This window comes from Scyliorhinus torazame, chromosome 2 (genome assembly GCF_047496885.1).
Source record: "Scyliorhinus torazame isolate Kashiwa2021f chromosome 2, sScyTor2.1, whole genome shotgun sequence".
Lineage (NCBI taxonomy): Eukaryota > Metazoa > Chordata > Chondrichthyes > Carcharhiniformes > Scyliorhinidae > Scyliorhinus > Scyliorhinus torazame.
In genome coordinates, this window is record NC_092708.1 from 171369994 (window position 1) to 171387936 (window position 17943).

Genomic DNA, 17943 nt, shown 5'->3' on the forward strand with positions numbered 1-17943 from the left:
GACGGCTAACTCAGAAAGGCTGGATCAGAGAGCCAGAGGCAAAATGCGCGAATGGAGAAGACCTCCTGTATGGGGACATCCCTCCGAGCACTGTGGCCCCACTCTCATTCCCCCCAGCTACGTACTCGAGACGCCCAGTGCTGGTGGCCACGCTAAGGAGGAATCAGCGCAGGCACCATTTCAACCTGGGTGCAATGTCCTGTGCAAAAACATAAATTCCCCCCTGCAACAATAGATGCTTCCTTTAAAAAGTGGAGACAGGACGAAGGGATACAGACAGGTGACCTTTATATGGACTAAAGAGTAGCGACCCTGGGGGAAGTAACAGACAAGTTCCAGCTCCGGAAAGGGAACAAGCTCCGGTACATGCAACTAAGGAACTTTCTCTGCAAGGAGATCACAAAATTCCCCCAGCTACCCGGATACACCCTACTGGACTTACTTCTAATATCAGATGAACTAGGGGAGGGTAACTGCTCTGATAGGTACAGACGACTGCTAGAAGAGGCAAGGGCCCTACTTTTCAAGACACTGGAAAAGTGGGAGGAGCTGGGCATGGAGATAGGGGGGAGGACTCTGGATCAAAGCACTACAGAGGGCGAACTCCACCTCCTCATGCGCAAAAGGTAGGGCACAGGGTACACTTGACTAGAACACGCATGAGCGGGCTCTTCCCAGAAGTGGAAGACAAACTTGAACGATGCCAGGGAGGCCCGACCAACCACATCCAAATGTTCTGGTCCTGTCCTACACTTGTCGGGTACTGGATCGCCTTTTTCAAGGCCATGTCCAAGGTTGTGTGGGTGAGGGTGGAGCTATGCCCATTGGTGGCAGTCTTCAGGGTATCGAAACAGCCAGTGCTCTTTATGGGAGGAGGGGCAGACGCCCTAGCCTTCGCCTCCCTGATCGTTTTCCAGAGACTCCTGCTCTATCAGCAGTATCACCCAAGGCCGCAGACTGGCTGTTCGACTTAGCAGAATTCCTCATATTGGAGAAGATAAAATTCATCATTAACATATTGGAAGAAGGATTCCACAATACATGGAAGCAATTTACCAACCTGTTCGAGGACGTGTTCATGACCAGCAACCAATAAGGGAAGGGTGTTGGAGAGCAGGGAGGGGGAAACAAACTAGACAAAGGGAAATAAAAAGGGGGGGGGGGTTAGGAAAAGGTGAGGGGGAGGCACCATCCAGAGAGCAAGGGAAGTAGTTGCAGAGAAACCAAATATACAGAGGAAAAATAAATCCAAAGGGACGGCCACGACAAACAATAACGGAGTATGCCTTGGAGGTCCAAACAGACCCTCTCCCACCGATATGTTTGAATACCAAGGGGCAACAAGTACGACTGTAACAATCGATTAATGTTAATATGCCTCGTCTGTGTATGTTTCCTAGGTGTTCATACCCGTTTATTTTCCTTTTTTCTTTGTGTCCCATTCCTTGTTGTTACAAATACATACAAAGCCAATAAAAAATATTCCAAAAAAAATAAAAGTAATATTTTGTCTTTGCCATAATTCATAGAATCCCTACAATGCAGGAGGCCATTCGCCCAGTGAGCCTGCACCGGCCCTTGCTCCAAAGAGGACCCTACCTAGACCCAATCCCCCGCTCCTATTCATAACTTTTGGACAATATTAGCATGGTCAATTCACCTAACCTGCACAACTTTGGATTGTGTGAGGAAACCAGAACACCCAAAGAAAACCCATGCAGACACAGTGAGAACATGCAAACTCCACAGTCACCCAAAGCCGAATTGAACCCCAGATCCTTGGTGCTGTGAGGCAGTGCTAACCACTATGCCACCATGCCACCCATTATCGTTTTTGGATCTTACACCTATTGTTAAAAGAACCCTTCAATTTCTAGATCCTCTTTCATCCCACTCCTTTCCAGTTTACGAGTGTAAAGATGAACTCAATTTCTAATCACGCAACAGTGTTGAATATTCTTTCCCTCCCTCCAGGATATCAGTGACTTAACAATTAACCTATTTTATTTTCATGAGCTCTTCTCAATTGTATGCATTATTCTCTTGCCTTCTACATCTATCCTAACCAGGTTATCCCCATATGTACACATTGGGGAATGGATTATGTTTTTTGTTTCTTTCAAAACATAAAAACTACACAGGCCGTGATGTTGGCAGTGTAAGATGCTTGATGCAAATATGAAGTGTTATTGAATGTGTGTCAATCTTATCTACCAGTTAAGCATTAACAGTAACTGCAAATTTGAAATCCGGCACAATCTACTCAACTTAAAGAATCATTTAACATGCATATTGCAGAACAGGTAAAAGTACAGATTTCATAAAGCACACATCTTCTTCTCATCATGCAAACCTTACCTGTAAAATGATGAACAACATACGTGACAGGCTCCCCAGCATTTTCAGGTATGTATCTAATTTCAACTGTACCAGGACCAGGTACAACAAAGTCCGTAGCTCTATACTGTGGACAAAATAAATATTTAGGCGCAAATTGGAATCAAAACATAATTGTTTACGCTTTAAGTTCTGCAAACCACACTCAGTAGGATGTTTAACTATCGGAACATAGGAGCAAGAGTAGGTCATTCAGCCCCTCAAGCCTGCTGTGCCATTTTACTGGATCATGGCTGATCTTCTACCTCAACGCCATCCTCCTGCACTATCCCAGAATCCCGTAATGTTATTGATATCCAGAAAACTAACAACCCTTGCTTTGAACATACTCAACGACTGAGCCTCCACAGCCCTCCAAGGTAGAAAATTCGAAAGATTTATCACCGCATGACTGCAACCTCCCTCTTACTCAGACTGCCACCCCTGGTTCTAGACACCTAGCCAGGGAAACATTCTTCCTGCATCTACCCGGTTGAACCCTGTGAGAATATTGTATATTTTCCTCATTTTTCTAAACTCTAGAGAATATAGGCCCAGTCCCCTCAATCTTTCTGCAAAGGACAATCCCACCATCACTGGGACTAGTCTGGTGAACCTTGTTGAACTCCCTCTGTGGCAAAGTATATCCTTTCTTAAATAAGGAGACCACAATTGCACACACTATTCCAGATATGGTCTCACCAAGGCCCTATATAACTGCAGCAAGACTTCCTTACACCTGTGCTCAAATATCCTTGCAATAAAGGCTAACATACTACTTCTCTCTAACTGCGTGTTGCAATTCCATGTTAGCTTTCAGTGACTTATGAACAAGAAAACCTGTTTCTTTGGACATCAACATTTCCCAATCTCTCCCCATTTATGAAACATTCTACATTTCTGTTTTTTCTATCAAATCTAGCTCCAATAGTGATAAAAGTTAATCTAAGACGTGTGACTGGGTCCTGAAACCCATTGTGCAAGTCATTCTCCCCCTCCCTGATGTGTCGCAGTTTCTGACGCTCAGACTCCAGCTCATCAACTCTGAACCCAAGGCATTGGCATCACCAACCAGGATTCAGTAATCACCACCCTTTGTCTCGATTTATGCTGTTAACTCATTGATTTTATTCTGAATGTTTCATACATTCAGATACAAAGCCTTTTGTTCTATTTCCCTACTCTTCTGTGGTGCAATACGACGTTAACACGTTCTGCCCCTCCGTTTTATTTTCTGGTAACACTCAGCCTCATCATTCTGAACTCCTACCTTCGATTTTCTAAATTGCCATGCAACTGAAACCCACCCCTCCCTTCATCCGCTACTATTTAAAGCCCTAGTTTTCTGGTACAGCAGGACTCTGATCCCAGCATGGTTCAGGTGAAGACCATCCCATCCGAACAGCTCCCTCCTTCCCTGGTACTCGTGCCAATGTCCCATGAATTCAAAACTATTTCTCCCACACCAATCTTTGAGCTACGCCTTTACCTCTTTAATCTTGTTTACCCTGTACCAAGTAGCTCGTGGCTGAGGTAATAAATTATTACTGTTTTTGTTCTGCTTTTTAATTTAGCCTCTAGGTGCTCATATTCCTTCAGCCGAAACTCTATCCTTGTTCTACCTATATTGTTGGTACCCACGTGGGCCACTTCCAAGTTCTTCTGCAGCCCAGATGAGATACCGCGACCCCAAGCACCAGGTAGGCAACAGAACCTTCGGGACTCTCAATCTAGAACAGGGTCTATGCCCCTATCTATACTGTCCCTGATTAAGACTACATTTCTCTTTTCTCTCCACACTTGAATGGCTCCCAGTACCATGGTGCTGTGGTCAGTTTGCTCATTGCTCATCCACGCTCTTGTCCAAACAGTGAGCAAGAATCTCAAACCTGTTGGATAAGGGCAAAGGCTCCTGAAACCCTACCTCCTGGATCCCTCTACCTGCCTCACTCATAGTCACAACCTCCTGACCACTGGCCAAATTCAGTTTTAAAAAAATAAATTTAGAGTGCCCAATTTACTTTTTTCAATTAAGGGGCAATTTATTGTGGTCAATCAACCTACCCTGCACATCTTTGGATTGTGGGGGCGAAACCCACGCAAATACAGGGAGAATGTGCGAACTCCACACGGACAGTGACCCAGAGCTAGGATCGAACCTGGGACCTTGGCGCCATGAGGCAGTAGTAACCACTGTGCTGCCCACCGAATTCAAGTTAATCTAAGGGGTGTGACTGTCTCCTGAAATATAGCGCCCAGGTAATTCTCCCCTTGTCTGATATGTCACAGCGTCTGAAGCTCAGACTCCAACTCATCAACTCTGAACCCAAGGCATTGTCATCACAACTGGAACAAGCGAAAAAGTTGCCAGAACTGTAGGGCATACAGTCAGAGTGCTATCTCAGATGTGGCATATGTGTGGGCAAAGCAGGAGGAAAGAGGGCCTGGAGACGAAGAGCATCCAGCTGACATGGGCCTCTTTCACACAGATTTTGGGATCTCCAGGGAAGAGAAGCACCAGAAAAGGACAGAGCTAAAGCCCCAGGCAATAAGGCATCAGCAACCCAATGTGCAGAGACATTAGCCTTCGGTGGTGTGGTGTGGGGGGGTGAAGTGTTGCGGAGGGAATGCACAAGAAGAGATTAGCCACCATAGAGGGTCTATCAATTGAAGCTCAGCTACCTTCGAAAGCCTGAGCGTAGTCTCAATAAAGCCCCTGCAAATCCAAGGAGACCATCATAGAGTGTGTGAAACAATGGACAACAAACGGAGTACAATGGAAAATGATGACCACCCAATGTGAGTGGCACTGAAGGTCACTGTGATGTTGATTTTTATATGACTCAGGATCATTCCAGAGATCCACTCAGTTTGTGGCTAATCACTCCATCAGGAAGGTCCTCAATGGCTTGTTCAGGAGGGCCAGCCAATACATGCAATTCAATATCGATCTGGCTAGTCCTGCTTTGGGGGCTATTGGGTTTGAGGCAATTGCTGTATTCCATTCCTTCCGCAAACCCTCCCTTTGCAACATATAATGAACTGGAGGTATATTGCCATCTACGCACCACCCACTGACCAGCCTGCAGTCTTCATCATCAGGAAGGGCTTCCACACATTCAACAAACAACTGATGTGGCATGCCCCCACCGGCAGCAGGATTCTCCGTCCCACCAGCCGACCAATGGGGTTTTCCATTGTGGGCAGCCCCACGCCGGCACAACGGAGAATCCAGCCCCTGGCCTTTGACAACCAGATGTGCTTTCTGCAGGTATTTTCAAAATTCCCAGGGAGCAGAACTAACAACAACATACCAAGGTATCTGCATACTTCTCAGGCCCATGATGTACCTTCAAGGAATGGATACTAGGTGGTAAGTGATACACACTGAAAATATGGCCAGTAACACCTGTGAGGAATTCTATTACTCTACAGAGGAAAGATGCAACACCTTCACTGGACAAATCATTCGACCACTGAGCAGGCCAGAGACCTATGACGATGTGATTCAGAGGCGATCAACATTATTGCCTAGCAATGGTCTTGAATATTATGGTGATGTGGTCTACTCTGAACAACCTGGTACTGTTGAGGGGGAGAGGCTTTGAATAATTGGAATACTGTGCAGTGTGATGCTTCCTCCAATGAAGAAATGGAGGAAGATGATGAGCAGGCAGAGGATGCTAAGGAATCTCAGGAATCATAGGCAAGGTTGCCAGAGATAGGAAAAAATAACGCTCAACACATGCTAATACAGGTATATTTCACATGTTCCTCAATGACAATTCGTTGCAATTCAGTAAAATTTCAGCGCTCTGCAACCCTGTTGCCACTTCCATCATTGACATTAACTTGCATCTAGCAAAACGCTAGATGACAGAATGGGGAACATATTGACCTCATGCAGTGTCGTCCCACCCATCAGACCCTATGACGGTGCCAGGTTTTTAAAAAATTCTTTCATGGATGCTGGTGTTACTGGCAAGACCAGCATTTGGTGACCGTCCCTAATTGCTTTGAACTGAGTGGCTTGCTGGGCCACTTTAGAAGCCAGTTAAAAGTCAACCACATTGCTCTGATTCTAGAATCACAAAGGCCAGAGCAAGTATGGATAGCATATTTCCTTTTCTGAAGAGCATTACGTGAACCAGATGGGGTTTTACAACAATCAATAATAGTTTCATGGTCGTCATTACTGAAAATAGCTCCCAATTGAAATACAAATGATATGTTAGCCTTTATTGCAAGAGGATTGCTGCAGTTGTACAGAGCCTTGGTGAGCCCACATCTGGAGTACTGTATGCAGTTTTGGTCTCTTTACCTAAACTGGCCACAGAACAAGTGCAATGTAGGCTCACCAGACCAATCCCTGGGATGGTGGGATTGTTCTATCAGGAAGGATCAAGGAGACTGGGCTTGTATTCTCTATAGTTTAGAAGAATGAGACCTGACCTCATTGGAGTGTACAAAATTCTTACAGGGTTCGAGACAATAAATGCAGGGCAATATGTTTCTTTCCTTTGGCTGGGGGTCGAGAACCAGGCGACACAATCTCAATATAAGCAGTAGGCCATTTAGGACCAAGATAAGAAGCAATTTCTTCAGTCAGAGGATGGTAAATATTCAGAATTTTCTACTCTAAAGGGCAGTGGAGACTCAATCATTGAGTATAGTCAAAGCAGGGATCGATAGATTTCTAGATACCAATGACATCAAGGGTTAACAGGGATAGTACGGTAAGATGATATTGTGGTAGAAGATTAGTGATCCGTATGGAGGAGCAGTCTAGAGGGGCTGAATGGCCTGCTCCTGCATCCCTATGTTTAATCATTTAAATTTAAATGCCACCAACTTCTGGTAGGATTTGAACTCAGGTCCCTAGAAGATTGGCCTGAGCCTCTGGAATAATCATCGTGACATTAGCACTTCGACACCGGCTACCCATAAACCCTATCATGATGTCTCAGCAGCCTACAAGGAATGCAAGACAGCCATTTGCATTGTCACATCACACAAAAGCAAAAAAACTGCACTCCAGCATACTTTAACAAAATATTAACCTGTGAATCCAGAGTGCAACTAAATACTCTTCTTATATTTCGAACGAGTGCTTCTACATTGTGCTCCCCCTGCGCTGTCAGCTGAAATGGAGGCAGGCTGCAGACCTTGATGCCCATGCCCATGGAGCACCCAGAGGAAACCCACGCAGACACGGGGAGAACGTGCAGACTCCGCACAGACAGCAACCCAAGCCGGGAATCGAACCTGGGACCTTGGAGCTGTGAAGCAATTATGCTAACCACTATGCTACCGTGCCGCCCTCGGGTGTCATTCCTTTCCTAGAAAGCTCACCCTCAATGCACAGCTCCAAGGAAAGCAAAGTGTGGTGCATTACTTTCGCTGATGGCATGAAGTCATGAATCAACTTGTGGCACAGCAGCCAAGTTCAAGGGATCACCCCATGGTTGCTGACCTCCTCTGCGATCTACATCCAGACTTGCTTGGTCTCATGGGCAGATCTCCTCCTTGCATGTCAGAGAAAGAGGACCCACCGCCTCCCCCGAGCAGCCTGGAGGTGAACTTGCAGGAAGGCATCACTGTGGGCTACCTGGGATCTTCCCTCTGCCATTCCTTGACTGGCCTTCTTTCTCAGGGGTTCTAAGGTTTCTTTTTGGTAAATTCAGTATCAGTGATGGCTGGCCGCCTTTTAAGTATAGTGCCACCACTTTCAGCGATGCCTCCTTTGCCCCCAGCAATTAATTGGCCAGCCATCACGGAATTCCAGCCCTCAGCCCTCCTCCAATTCAAGCAGCAGTGAGTACGTAATAATAATAATCTTTATTGTCACAAGTAGGCTTACATTAACACTGCAATGAAGTTACTGTGAAAAGCCCCTAGTTGCCACATTCCAGCACCTGTTCGGGTACACAAAGGGAGACTTCAGAATGTCCAAATTACCTAACAGCATGTCTTTCAGAACTTGTGAGAGGAAACCGGAGCACCCGGAGGAAACCCATGCAGACACAGGGATAACATGCAGACTCCGCACAGACAGTGACCCAAGCCGGGAATCGAACCTGGGACTCCGGAGCTGCGAAGCAACAGTACTAACCACTGCGCTACCGTGCAAACCTTCACCTTCATGTGGCACCTGTGGAAGCAGATGATCACTGCCCTTGGCGGCTCATTTAACTTTGGCTTTGGCCTCAGCGACCGATGGGCTCGGTCCAGTTCATACCAAGAGGGCTCCTCTCCCTCTTCCATCAGTTCCGCAAACATCTTAGCGAAGCATTAGACCTCCAACCTTGCTGAAAAATTCAGCCCACTATCTTTGTACTGCAAGATAAGTATGGATAAAAACTTTGGTCTCTTCCTTCTGGAATACCTAAACCATCTTTCTGTTGAAGTGTCATGCAACTTTCTTAAATTAATCAATGTTCGAGCCTCACTTTCCTTTCTCACAAGCATTTTCAACTGTTGACCAAAGAAACTTCATTTAAATAGCATAAGTAAAGTAGGGAAATGTTCCAAGATATCAGAGCAGAATAAGATGAAAACTGATGTGAGGGAGGACATTTTATGAGAAATCACTTGGTGCTGTCACCTCCTTTTAAGCCTTAATCTCCTCCCCCTCAACTCTATTTACTACAGGGTAAGGTGAGAAGATGGAGATTAGCCTTGCTCTCTGCTCTTAATCTGAGTTTCTATAGCTAGGACTTCCCTGGAATTATTTTATCGCTCCATATGTGACTTCATTGCCTCCTAATATTGTTTTTACAGACAGGTCATCTCACATGTATGCTACATTTTGCATACACCTTCATTTTGCGCACATTGTCACTTGTGCAAATATAATGGTAATGGGACAAGGAATGTAAAAAAGACAAACCTAAAAGCTTTGTGCCTTAATGCAGAGCAGTCACAAAAAGGTGGATGAATTGATCGCGCAAATAAATCTAAACGGGTATGATACAATCAGCATCACGGAGACATGGCTGCAGGGTGACCAGGGAAATGAATATCCAGGGGTATTCAGTATTTAGGAAGGACAGACAAAAAGGAAAAGGTAGTGGGGTTGCATTGCTGGTTAAAGAGGAAGCTAACATAATAGTGAGGAAGGATATTAGCTCTGTCAATGTGGAATCTGTATGGTAAAGCTGAGAAACACCAAAAGGCAAAAAGCATTAGTAGGGGTTGTATATAAACCCCCAAACAATAGTGGTGTTGTTGAGGATGGCACTAAACAGGAAATTAGAAATGCATGCGATAAAGGACCATCTATAATTATGGGTGACCTTAATCTGCATATAGATTTGGCAAATCAAATTAGTAACAACACCATAGATTAGGGTTGGTTTTCTGGACCAATACATTGAGGGACCAATTGGAGAACAGGCCATCCTTGACAAAGTATTGTGTAATGAGAAAGGAATAATTGGCAATCTAGTTGTGCGAGGCCCCTTGGGGATGAGCGAGCATAATATGATAGAATTCTTCATTCAAGATGAAGTGTGACATTGTTGATTCGGAAACTAGGCTCCGGAACCTGAATAAAGACTACGATAGTATGAAGCACAAGTTGGCTAGGATGGATTGGGAAACATTACTTAAAGGGGAGATAGTGGATAAGCAATGACAAACATTCAAAGAGTGCTTGGGTGAACTGTAACAATTGTTCATTCCTGTCTGGCGCCAAAATAAAATGGGAAGGGTGGCCAAACCGTGACTTCCAGGGGAAACTAGGGATAGTATTAGATCCAAGGAAGAGGCATATAAATTAGCCAGAAATAACAGCAGACCTGATGATTGGGAGAAATTTAGAATTCAGCAAAGGAGGACCAAGGGATTGATTAAGACCATAAGACATCGGAGCAGAATTAGGCCACTCTGCCCATAGAGTCTGCTCCGCCATTCAAACATGGCTGATATTTTTCTCATCCCCATTCTACTGCCTTCTCCCCGGAACCCCTGATCCCCTTATTGATCAAAAAACTATCTTTCTGTCTTAAAGACACTCAGTGACTTGGCCTCCACAGCCTTCTGCGGCAAAGAGTTCCACAGATTCCCAACACTCCGGCTGAAGAAATTCCTCCTAATTTCTGTTTTAAAGAATCGTCCCTTTAGTCAGAGATTGTGTCCTCTGCTTCTAGTTTTTCCTACAAGTGGAAACATCCTCTCCACATCCACTCTATCCAGGCCACGAAGTATTCTGTAAGTTTCAATGAGATCCCCCCATATCTTTCTAAACTCCAACGAGTATAGACCCAGAGTCCACAACCGTTCCTCATACAAGCTCTTCATTCCAGGTTAAGAAGGGGAAAAGAAGAGTACGAGAGTAAGCTTGCAAGGAACATAAAAACTGACTGTAAAAGGTTTTCATAGGTATATGAAGAGAAAAAGATTGGTGAAGACAACGTAGGTCACTTACAGTCAGAAACAAGGGAATTTCTAATGGTGAACAAAGAAATGATGACCAACTAAATACACACTTTGGTTCTGTCTTCACAATGGAGGACACAAATAGCATACAAGAATTATTGGGTTACATAGAATTTAGTGAGAGGTAGGAACTGAAGGAAATCAATATTAGTAGGAAAGTGGTGTTGGAGATATTGATGGGATAGAAGGTCAATAAATCCCCAAAGCCTAATAATTTACATCCCAGAGTACTTAAGGAAGTGGTTTGGAACAAGTGGAAGCATTGGTTCATCTTCCACGGGTCTATAAACTCTGGAATAGTTCCTACAGATTGGAGGCTAACGAATGTAACCCCACTTTTTAAAAATGGAGGTAAAGAAAAAACAGGGAATTCTAGACCAGTCAGCTGGCATCGGTAGTGGGAAAAATGCTAGAGTCCATATTCAAAGCTTTAATAACAGAGCACTTGGAAAACAGTGGCGATGTCAGCCAGAGTCAGCATGGATTTACGAAAAGGAAATAATGTTTGACAAATCGACTGGAATTCTTCAAGGATGTAACTAATAGAGTTTATGTAGTAGAGTTGATGAGTGGAAGCCAGAGGATGAGGTTTATTTGGACTTTCAGAAGACTTTTGCCAAACTCCTACATAAGAGGTTAATGGGTAGTCTATTGAAATGGATTTTTAAAAAAACTAGTTGGCAGACAAGAAACAAAGAGTAGAAATAAATGGGTATTCAAATGGCAGGCAGTGACTAGTGGGGTACCACAGAAATCGGTGCTGGGCCTCCAGCTATTCACAATATATATTAATGATTTAAATGAGGGAACTAAATGTAATATCTCCAAATTTATAGATGACACAAAGCTGGGTGGGATGATGAGCTGTGAGGAGGATGCAGGATGCTTCAGTGGGATTTGTACAAGCCAAGTGAGTGAGCAAGTGCATGGCAGATGCAATATGACGAGAATAAATGTGATGTGATCCACTTTGGGAGAAAAAACAGGAAGGCAGATTATCTGAATAGCTATAAATTAAGAGAGAATAAATTGAGAGAGACCTGGGTGTCCTCTCACACCCAATTACTGAAGGTAAGCCTGCTGGGCGCAGGAGACGGTAAAGAAGGCAAATAGTATGCTGGCCTTCATAGCGAGAGGAGTACCGGAGCAGGGATATCTTGCTGACAATATAAAGGGCTTTGGCAAGGCCACACCTGGAATATTGTGCAGTTTAATCTGAGGAAGGATGTTTTTGCTATAGCGGGAGTGCAGAGAAGGTTTAACCAGACTGATTCCTGGGATGGTGGGACTGATATAGGAGAGATTGAGTCGGTTAGGATTATGTTCACTGGAGTTCAGAAGAATGATGGAGGACCTCATAGAAACCTATAAGTTTAACAGGACTAGACAGGGTAGATGCAGGAAGGACATTCTCAATGGTGGGAAAGTTCAGAACCCGGGTCACAATCTGAGGATATGGGGTAAACCATTTAGGACTGAGAGGAGAAATATCTTCACCCAGAAAGTGGTGAACCTGTGCAATTCTCCACCACAGAAAGCAGTTAGGGCCAAAACGGTGTTGGTTTTCAAGATGGAGTTAGAAATAGCTTTTGGGGCTGAAGGGATCGAAGAATATGGGAGGGAAAGTGGGAATTGGTTACTAAATTGGATGATCGGCCATGATCATATTGAATGGCAGAGCAGACTCGAAGGGCCGAATGGCATACTCCTGCTCCTATTTTCTGTGCTCCTATGTTTCTATAGCATCCAGCCTTACCTCAGAAAAAGTAAATTATATTCAGAGGATGAAGAAAGAGAAAAAAAAAAGGTAAGAAACGAGGCAAGTAAAAAAGGTAAAAAGACAAGGAAGAAGAAACAGTAAAAACGAAAATTAGGCAATAGAGAAATAAAGAAGCAAAGAGAAAATAAAGTTCAAAAGGGAAATACAGGATGATGCAAACAATGGGGAAAATTCGAGAAAAAGATTAAAGTGGGAAAAAATATTTTAAGAATGAGTATTTCTAAGTAAAAATCAGTTATCAATTAAACTAAATGTTGTGCAGTAATTTAAAATGTTAGATATATTGAAAGTAGGTTTGTATAAGGACTAAAATTCACAATATTTATGTAAAACTGACATCAATCACTGGATTTGTGCCCTCATCTCCATTTTGATTGCACAATATACAAATTTGGCTATACAATTATTTTGGCACTCCAGGATCACTTGTATACTGTTGCAACATATTTTGTAGATTCTGCATATATATCAATATTTTCTGCAAGTATTCAACACAAAGTTTAGATCTGCTATTAAATTGTGCCTGTCCATACTTTACCAAAAGATACAAGTAGTAAATAACAATGCACCATCAAGTGAATTTTTCTATTTATTTCAAATGACTTTTTCATAAATGTAAAACTTGGCAGGTAATGTATTTCCATTTTTGCCATCTTTGTACCGTGTATCCCTATTCTCTGTACATGGAAAGGGACGAGAGCAATTACCCATTCCACACTATCAAAAGTAAAAACAAAGTTTTCAAACTGTTTAGAAATTATTTGCAAAGTAGATATTGGAATTTGTGCATTAAGGGTAATATGTACAAAGAGTGGTCTCCTTAGTTTTCAAACTTAATCCAAAATACTGCATTTTACTGATATATTACAATTATTACACAAAGAAAACAACACATGGAAATGAGGATGGGAAAGGGAGAGGGGAACTTTCAATATGAAGTGATCTCTCTGCACTTTTCATTTAATATGGGAATAGATTTTAAACACATGTCTTAACATGAGGAAATTACAATTTCCTTCCTTTTGAAAACCATCATATTGACTGTTGTCATGGTTCCATTGATTGACCCATAAGACAGTGTTTCCAGCTAGTCCAGTTGCCAATTTGAAGGCATCCAACGTAATAAAAGCAAATACTATTTGAGTTTTATGTTGCTCACGTCCAGATTTACTTCTATGCCAGTCCAAAGCATTGGGTTTTCAATTAATCAATAAAGTTATATGGAATGTGCTCATAATCTAGGTAATCACAGCATCCAAGGAAGGGCTCGCCAGTCTGCGGGGGACGGGCTCGCCAGTCTGCGGGGGACGGGCTCGCCAGTCTGCGGGGGAAGGGCTCGCCAGTCTGCGGGGCAAGGGCTCGCCAGTCTGCGGGGCAAGGGCTCGCCAGTCTGCGGGGCAAGGGCTCGCCAGTCTGCGGGGCAAGGGCTCGCCAGTCTGCGGGGCAAGGGCTCGCCAGTCTGCGGGGCAAGGGCTCGCCAGTCTGCAGGGCAAGGGTTCGCCAGTCTGCGGGGCAAGGGTTCGCCAGTCTGCAGGGCAAGGGTTCGCCAGTCTGCAGGGCAAGGGTTCGCCAGTCTGCAGGGCAAGGGTTCGCCAGTCTGCAGGGCAAGGGTTCGCCAGTCTGCAGGGCAAGGGTTCGCCAGTCTGCAGGGCAAGGGTTCGCCAGTCTGCAGGGCAAGGGTTCGCCAGTCTGGAGGGCAAGGGTTCGCCAGTCTGGAGGGCAAGGGTTCGCCAGTCTGGAGGGCAAGGGTTCGCCAGTCTGGAGGGCAAGGGTTCGCCAGTCTGGAGGGCAAGGGTTCGCCAGTCTGGAGGGCAAGGGTTCGCCAGTCTGGAGGGCAAGGGTTCGCCAGTCTGGAGGGCAAGGGTTCGCCAGTCTGGAGGGCAAGGGTTCGCCAGTCTGGAGGGCAAGGGTTCGCCAGTCTGGAGGGCAAGGGTTCGCCAGTCTGGAGGGCAAGGGTTCGCCAGTCTGGAGGGCAAGGGTTCGCCAGTCTGGAGGGCAAGGGTTCGCCAGTCTGGAGGGCAAGGGTTCGCCAGTCTGGAGGGCAAGGGTTCGCCAGTCTGGAGGGCAAGGGTTCGCCAGTCTGGAGGGCAAGGGTTCGCCAGTCTGGAGGGCAAGGGTTCGCCAGTCTGGAGGGCAAGGGTTCGCCAGTCTGGAGGGCAAGGGTTCGCCAGTCTGGAGGGCAAGGGTTCGCCAGTCTGGAGGGCAAGGGTTCGCCAGTCTGGAGGGCAAGGGTTCGCCAGTCTGGAGGGCAAGGGTTCGCCAGTCTGGAGGGCAAGGGTTCGCCAGTCTGGAGGGCAAGGGTTCGCCAGTCTGGAGGGCAAGGGTTCGCCAGTCTGGAGGGCAAGGGTTCGCCAGTCTGGAGGGCAAGGGTTCGCCAGTCTGGAGGGCAAGGGTTCGCCAGTCTGGAGGGCAAGGGTTCGCCAGTCTGGAGGGCAAGGGTTCGCCAGTCTGGAGGGCAAGGGTTCGCCAGTCTGGAGGGCAAGGGTTCGCCAGTCTGGAGGGCAAGGGTTCGCCAGTCTGGAGGGCAAGGGTTCGCCAGTCTGGAGGGCAAGGGTTCGCCAGTCTGGAGGGCAAGGGTTCGCCAGTCTGGAGGGCAAGGGTTCGCCAGTCTGGAGGGCAAGGGTTCGCCAGTCTGGAGGGCAAGGGTTCGCCAGTCTGGAGGGCAAGGGTTCGCCAGTCTGGAGGGCAAGGGTTCGCCAGTCTGGAGGGCAAGGGTTCGCCAGTCTGGAGGGCAAGGGTTCGCCAGTCTGGAGGGCAAGGGTTCGCCAGTCTGGAGGGCAAGGGTTCGCCAGTCTGGAGGGCAAGGGTTCGCCAGTCTGGAGGGCAAGGGTTCGCCAGTCTGGAGGGCAAGGGTTCGCCAGTCTGGAGGGCAAGGGTTCGCCAGTCTGGAGGGCAAGGGTTCGCCAGTCTGGAGGGCAAGGGTTCGCCAGTCTGGAGGGCAAGGGTTCGCCAGTCTGGAGGGCAAGGGTTCGCCAGTCTGGAGGGCAAGGGTTCGCCAGTCTGGAGGGCAAGGGTTCGCCAGTCTGGAGGGCAAGGGTTCGCCAGTCTGGAGGGCAAGGGTTCGCCAGTCTGGAGGGCAAGGGTTCGCCAGTCTGGAGGGCAAGGGTTCGCCAGTCTGGAGGGCAAGGGTTCGCCAGTCTGGAGGGCAAGGGTTCGCCAGTCTGGAGGGCAAGGGTTCGCCAGTCTGGAGGGCAAGGGTTCGCCAGTCTGGAGGGCAAGGGTTCGCCAGTCTGGAGGGCAAGGGTTCGCCAGTCTGGAGGGCAAGGGTTCGCCAGTCTGGAGGGCAAGGGTTCGCCAGTCTGGAGGGCAAGGGTTCGCCAGTCTGGAGGGCAAGGGTTCGCCAGTCTGGAGGGCAAGGGTTCGCCAGTCTGGAGGGCAAGGGTTCGCCAGTCTGGAGGGCAAGGGTTCGCCAGTCTGGAGGGCAAGGGTTCGCCAGTCTGGAGGGCAAGGGTTCGCCAGTCTGGAGGGCAAGGGTTCGCCAGTCTGGAGGGCAAGGGTTCGCCAGTCTGGAGGGCAAGGGTTCGCCAGTCTGGAGGGCAAGGGTTCGCCAGTCTGGAGGGCAAGGGTTCGCCAGTCTGGAGGGCAAGGGTTCGCCAGTCTGGAGGGCAAGGGTTCGCCAGTCTGGAGGGCAAGGGTTCGCCAGTCTGGAGGGCAAGGGTTCGCCAGTCTGGAGGGCAAGGGTTCGCCAGTCTGGAGGGCAAGGGTTCGCCAGTCTGGAGGGCAAGGGTTCGCCAGTCTGGAGGGCAAGGGTTCGCCAGTCTGGAGGGCAAGGGTTCGCCAGTCTGGAGGGCAAGGGTTCGCCAGTCTGGAGGGCAAGGGTTCGCCAGTCTGGAGGGCAAGGGTTCGCCAGTCTGGAGGGCAAGGGTTCGCCAGTCTGGAGGGCAAGGGTTCGCCAGTCTGGAGGGCAAGGGTTCGCCAGTCTGGAGGGCAAGGGTTCGCCAGTCTGGAGGGCAAGGGTTCGCCAGTCTGGAGGGCAAGGGTTCGCCAGTCTGGAGGGCAAGGGTTCGCCAGTCTGGAGGGCAAGGGTTCGCCAGTCTGGAGGGCAAGGGTTCGCCAGTCTGGAGGGCAAGGGTTCGCCAGTCTGGAGGGCAAGGGTTCGCCAGTCTGGAGGGCAAGGGTTCGCCAGTCTGGAGGGCAAGGGTTCGCCAGTCTGGAGGGCAAGGGTTCGCCAGTCTGGAGGGCAAGGGTTCGCCAGTCTGGAGGGCAAGGGTTCGCCAGTCTGGAGGGCAAGGGTTCGCCAGTCTGGAGGGCAAGGGTTCGCCAGTCTGGAGGGCAAGGGTTCGCCAGTCTGGAGGGCAAGGGTTCGCCAGTCTGGAGGGCAAGGGTTCGCCAGTCTGGAGGGCAAGGGTTCGCCAGTCTGGAGGGCAAGGGTTCGCCAGTCTGGAGGGCAAGGGTTCGCCAGTCTGGAGGGCAAGGGTTCGCCAGTCTGGAGGGCAAGGGTTCGCCAGTCTGGAGGGCAAGGGTTCGCCAGTCTGGAGGGCAAGGGTTCGCCAGTCTGGAGGGCAAGGGTTCGCCAGTCTGGAGGGCAAGGGTTCGCCAGTCTGGAGGGCAAGGGTTCGCCAGTCTGGAGGGCAAGGGTTCGCCAGTCTGGAGGGCAAGGGTTCGCCAGTCTGGAGGGCAAGGGTTCGCCAGTCTGGAGGGCAAGGGTTCGCCAGTCTGGAGGGCAAGGGTTCGCCAGTCTGGAGGGCAAGGGTTCGCCAGTCTGGAGGGCAAGGGTTCGCCAGTCTGGAGGGCAAGGGTTCGCCAGTCTGGAGGGCAAGGGTTCGCCAGTCTGGAGGGCAAGGGTTCGCCAGTCTGGAGGGCAAGGGTTCGCCAGTCTGGAGGGCAAGGGTTCGCCAGTCTGGAGGGCAAGGGTTCGCCAGTCTGGAGGGCAAGGGTTCGCCAGTCTGGAGGGCAAGGGTTCGCCAGTCTGGAGGGCAAGGGTTCGCCAGTCTGGAGGGCAAGGGTTCGCCAGTCTGGAGGGCAAGGGTTCGCCAGTCTGGAGGGCAAGGGTTCGCCAGTCTGGAGGGCAAGGGTTCGCCAGTCTGGAGGGCAAGGGTTCGCCAGTCTGGAGGGCAAGGGTTCGCCAGTCTGGAGGGCAAGGGTTCGCCAGTCTGGAGGGCAAGGGTTCGCCAGTCTGGAGGGCAAGGGTTCGCCAGTCTGGAGGGCAAGGGTTCGCCAGTCTGGAGGGCAAGGGTTCGCCAGTCTGGAGGGCAAGGGTTCGCCAGTCTGGAGGGCAAGGGTTCGCCAGTCTGGAGGGCAAGGGTTCGCCAGTCTGGAGGGCAAGGGTTCGCCAGTCTGGAGGGCAAGGGTTCGCCAGTCTGGAGGGCAAGGGTTCGCCAGTCTGGAGGGCAAGGGTTCGCCAGTCT

General features: G+C 48.4%; 1 protein-coding gene across 1 annotated transcript in view; it reads right to left on the reverse strand.

The window, feature by feature from the left end:
* The window catches only part of idh1 (isocitrate dehydrogenase (NADP(+)) 1), a 46795-nt gene that overhangs the window by 19044 nt on the left and 9808 nt on the right, over positions 1–17943 (reverse strand). The window contains exon 4 of the mRNA XM_072479985.1: positions 2359–2464. Coding sequence (XP_072336086.1) covers positions 2359–2464 — 106 coding nt within the window. The remainder of the gene's footprint in view (positions 1–2358; positions 2465–17943) is intronic.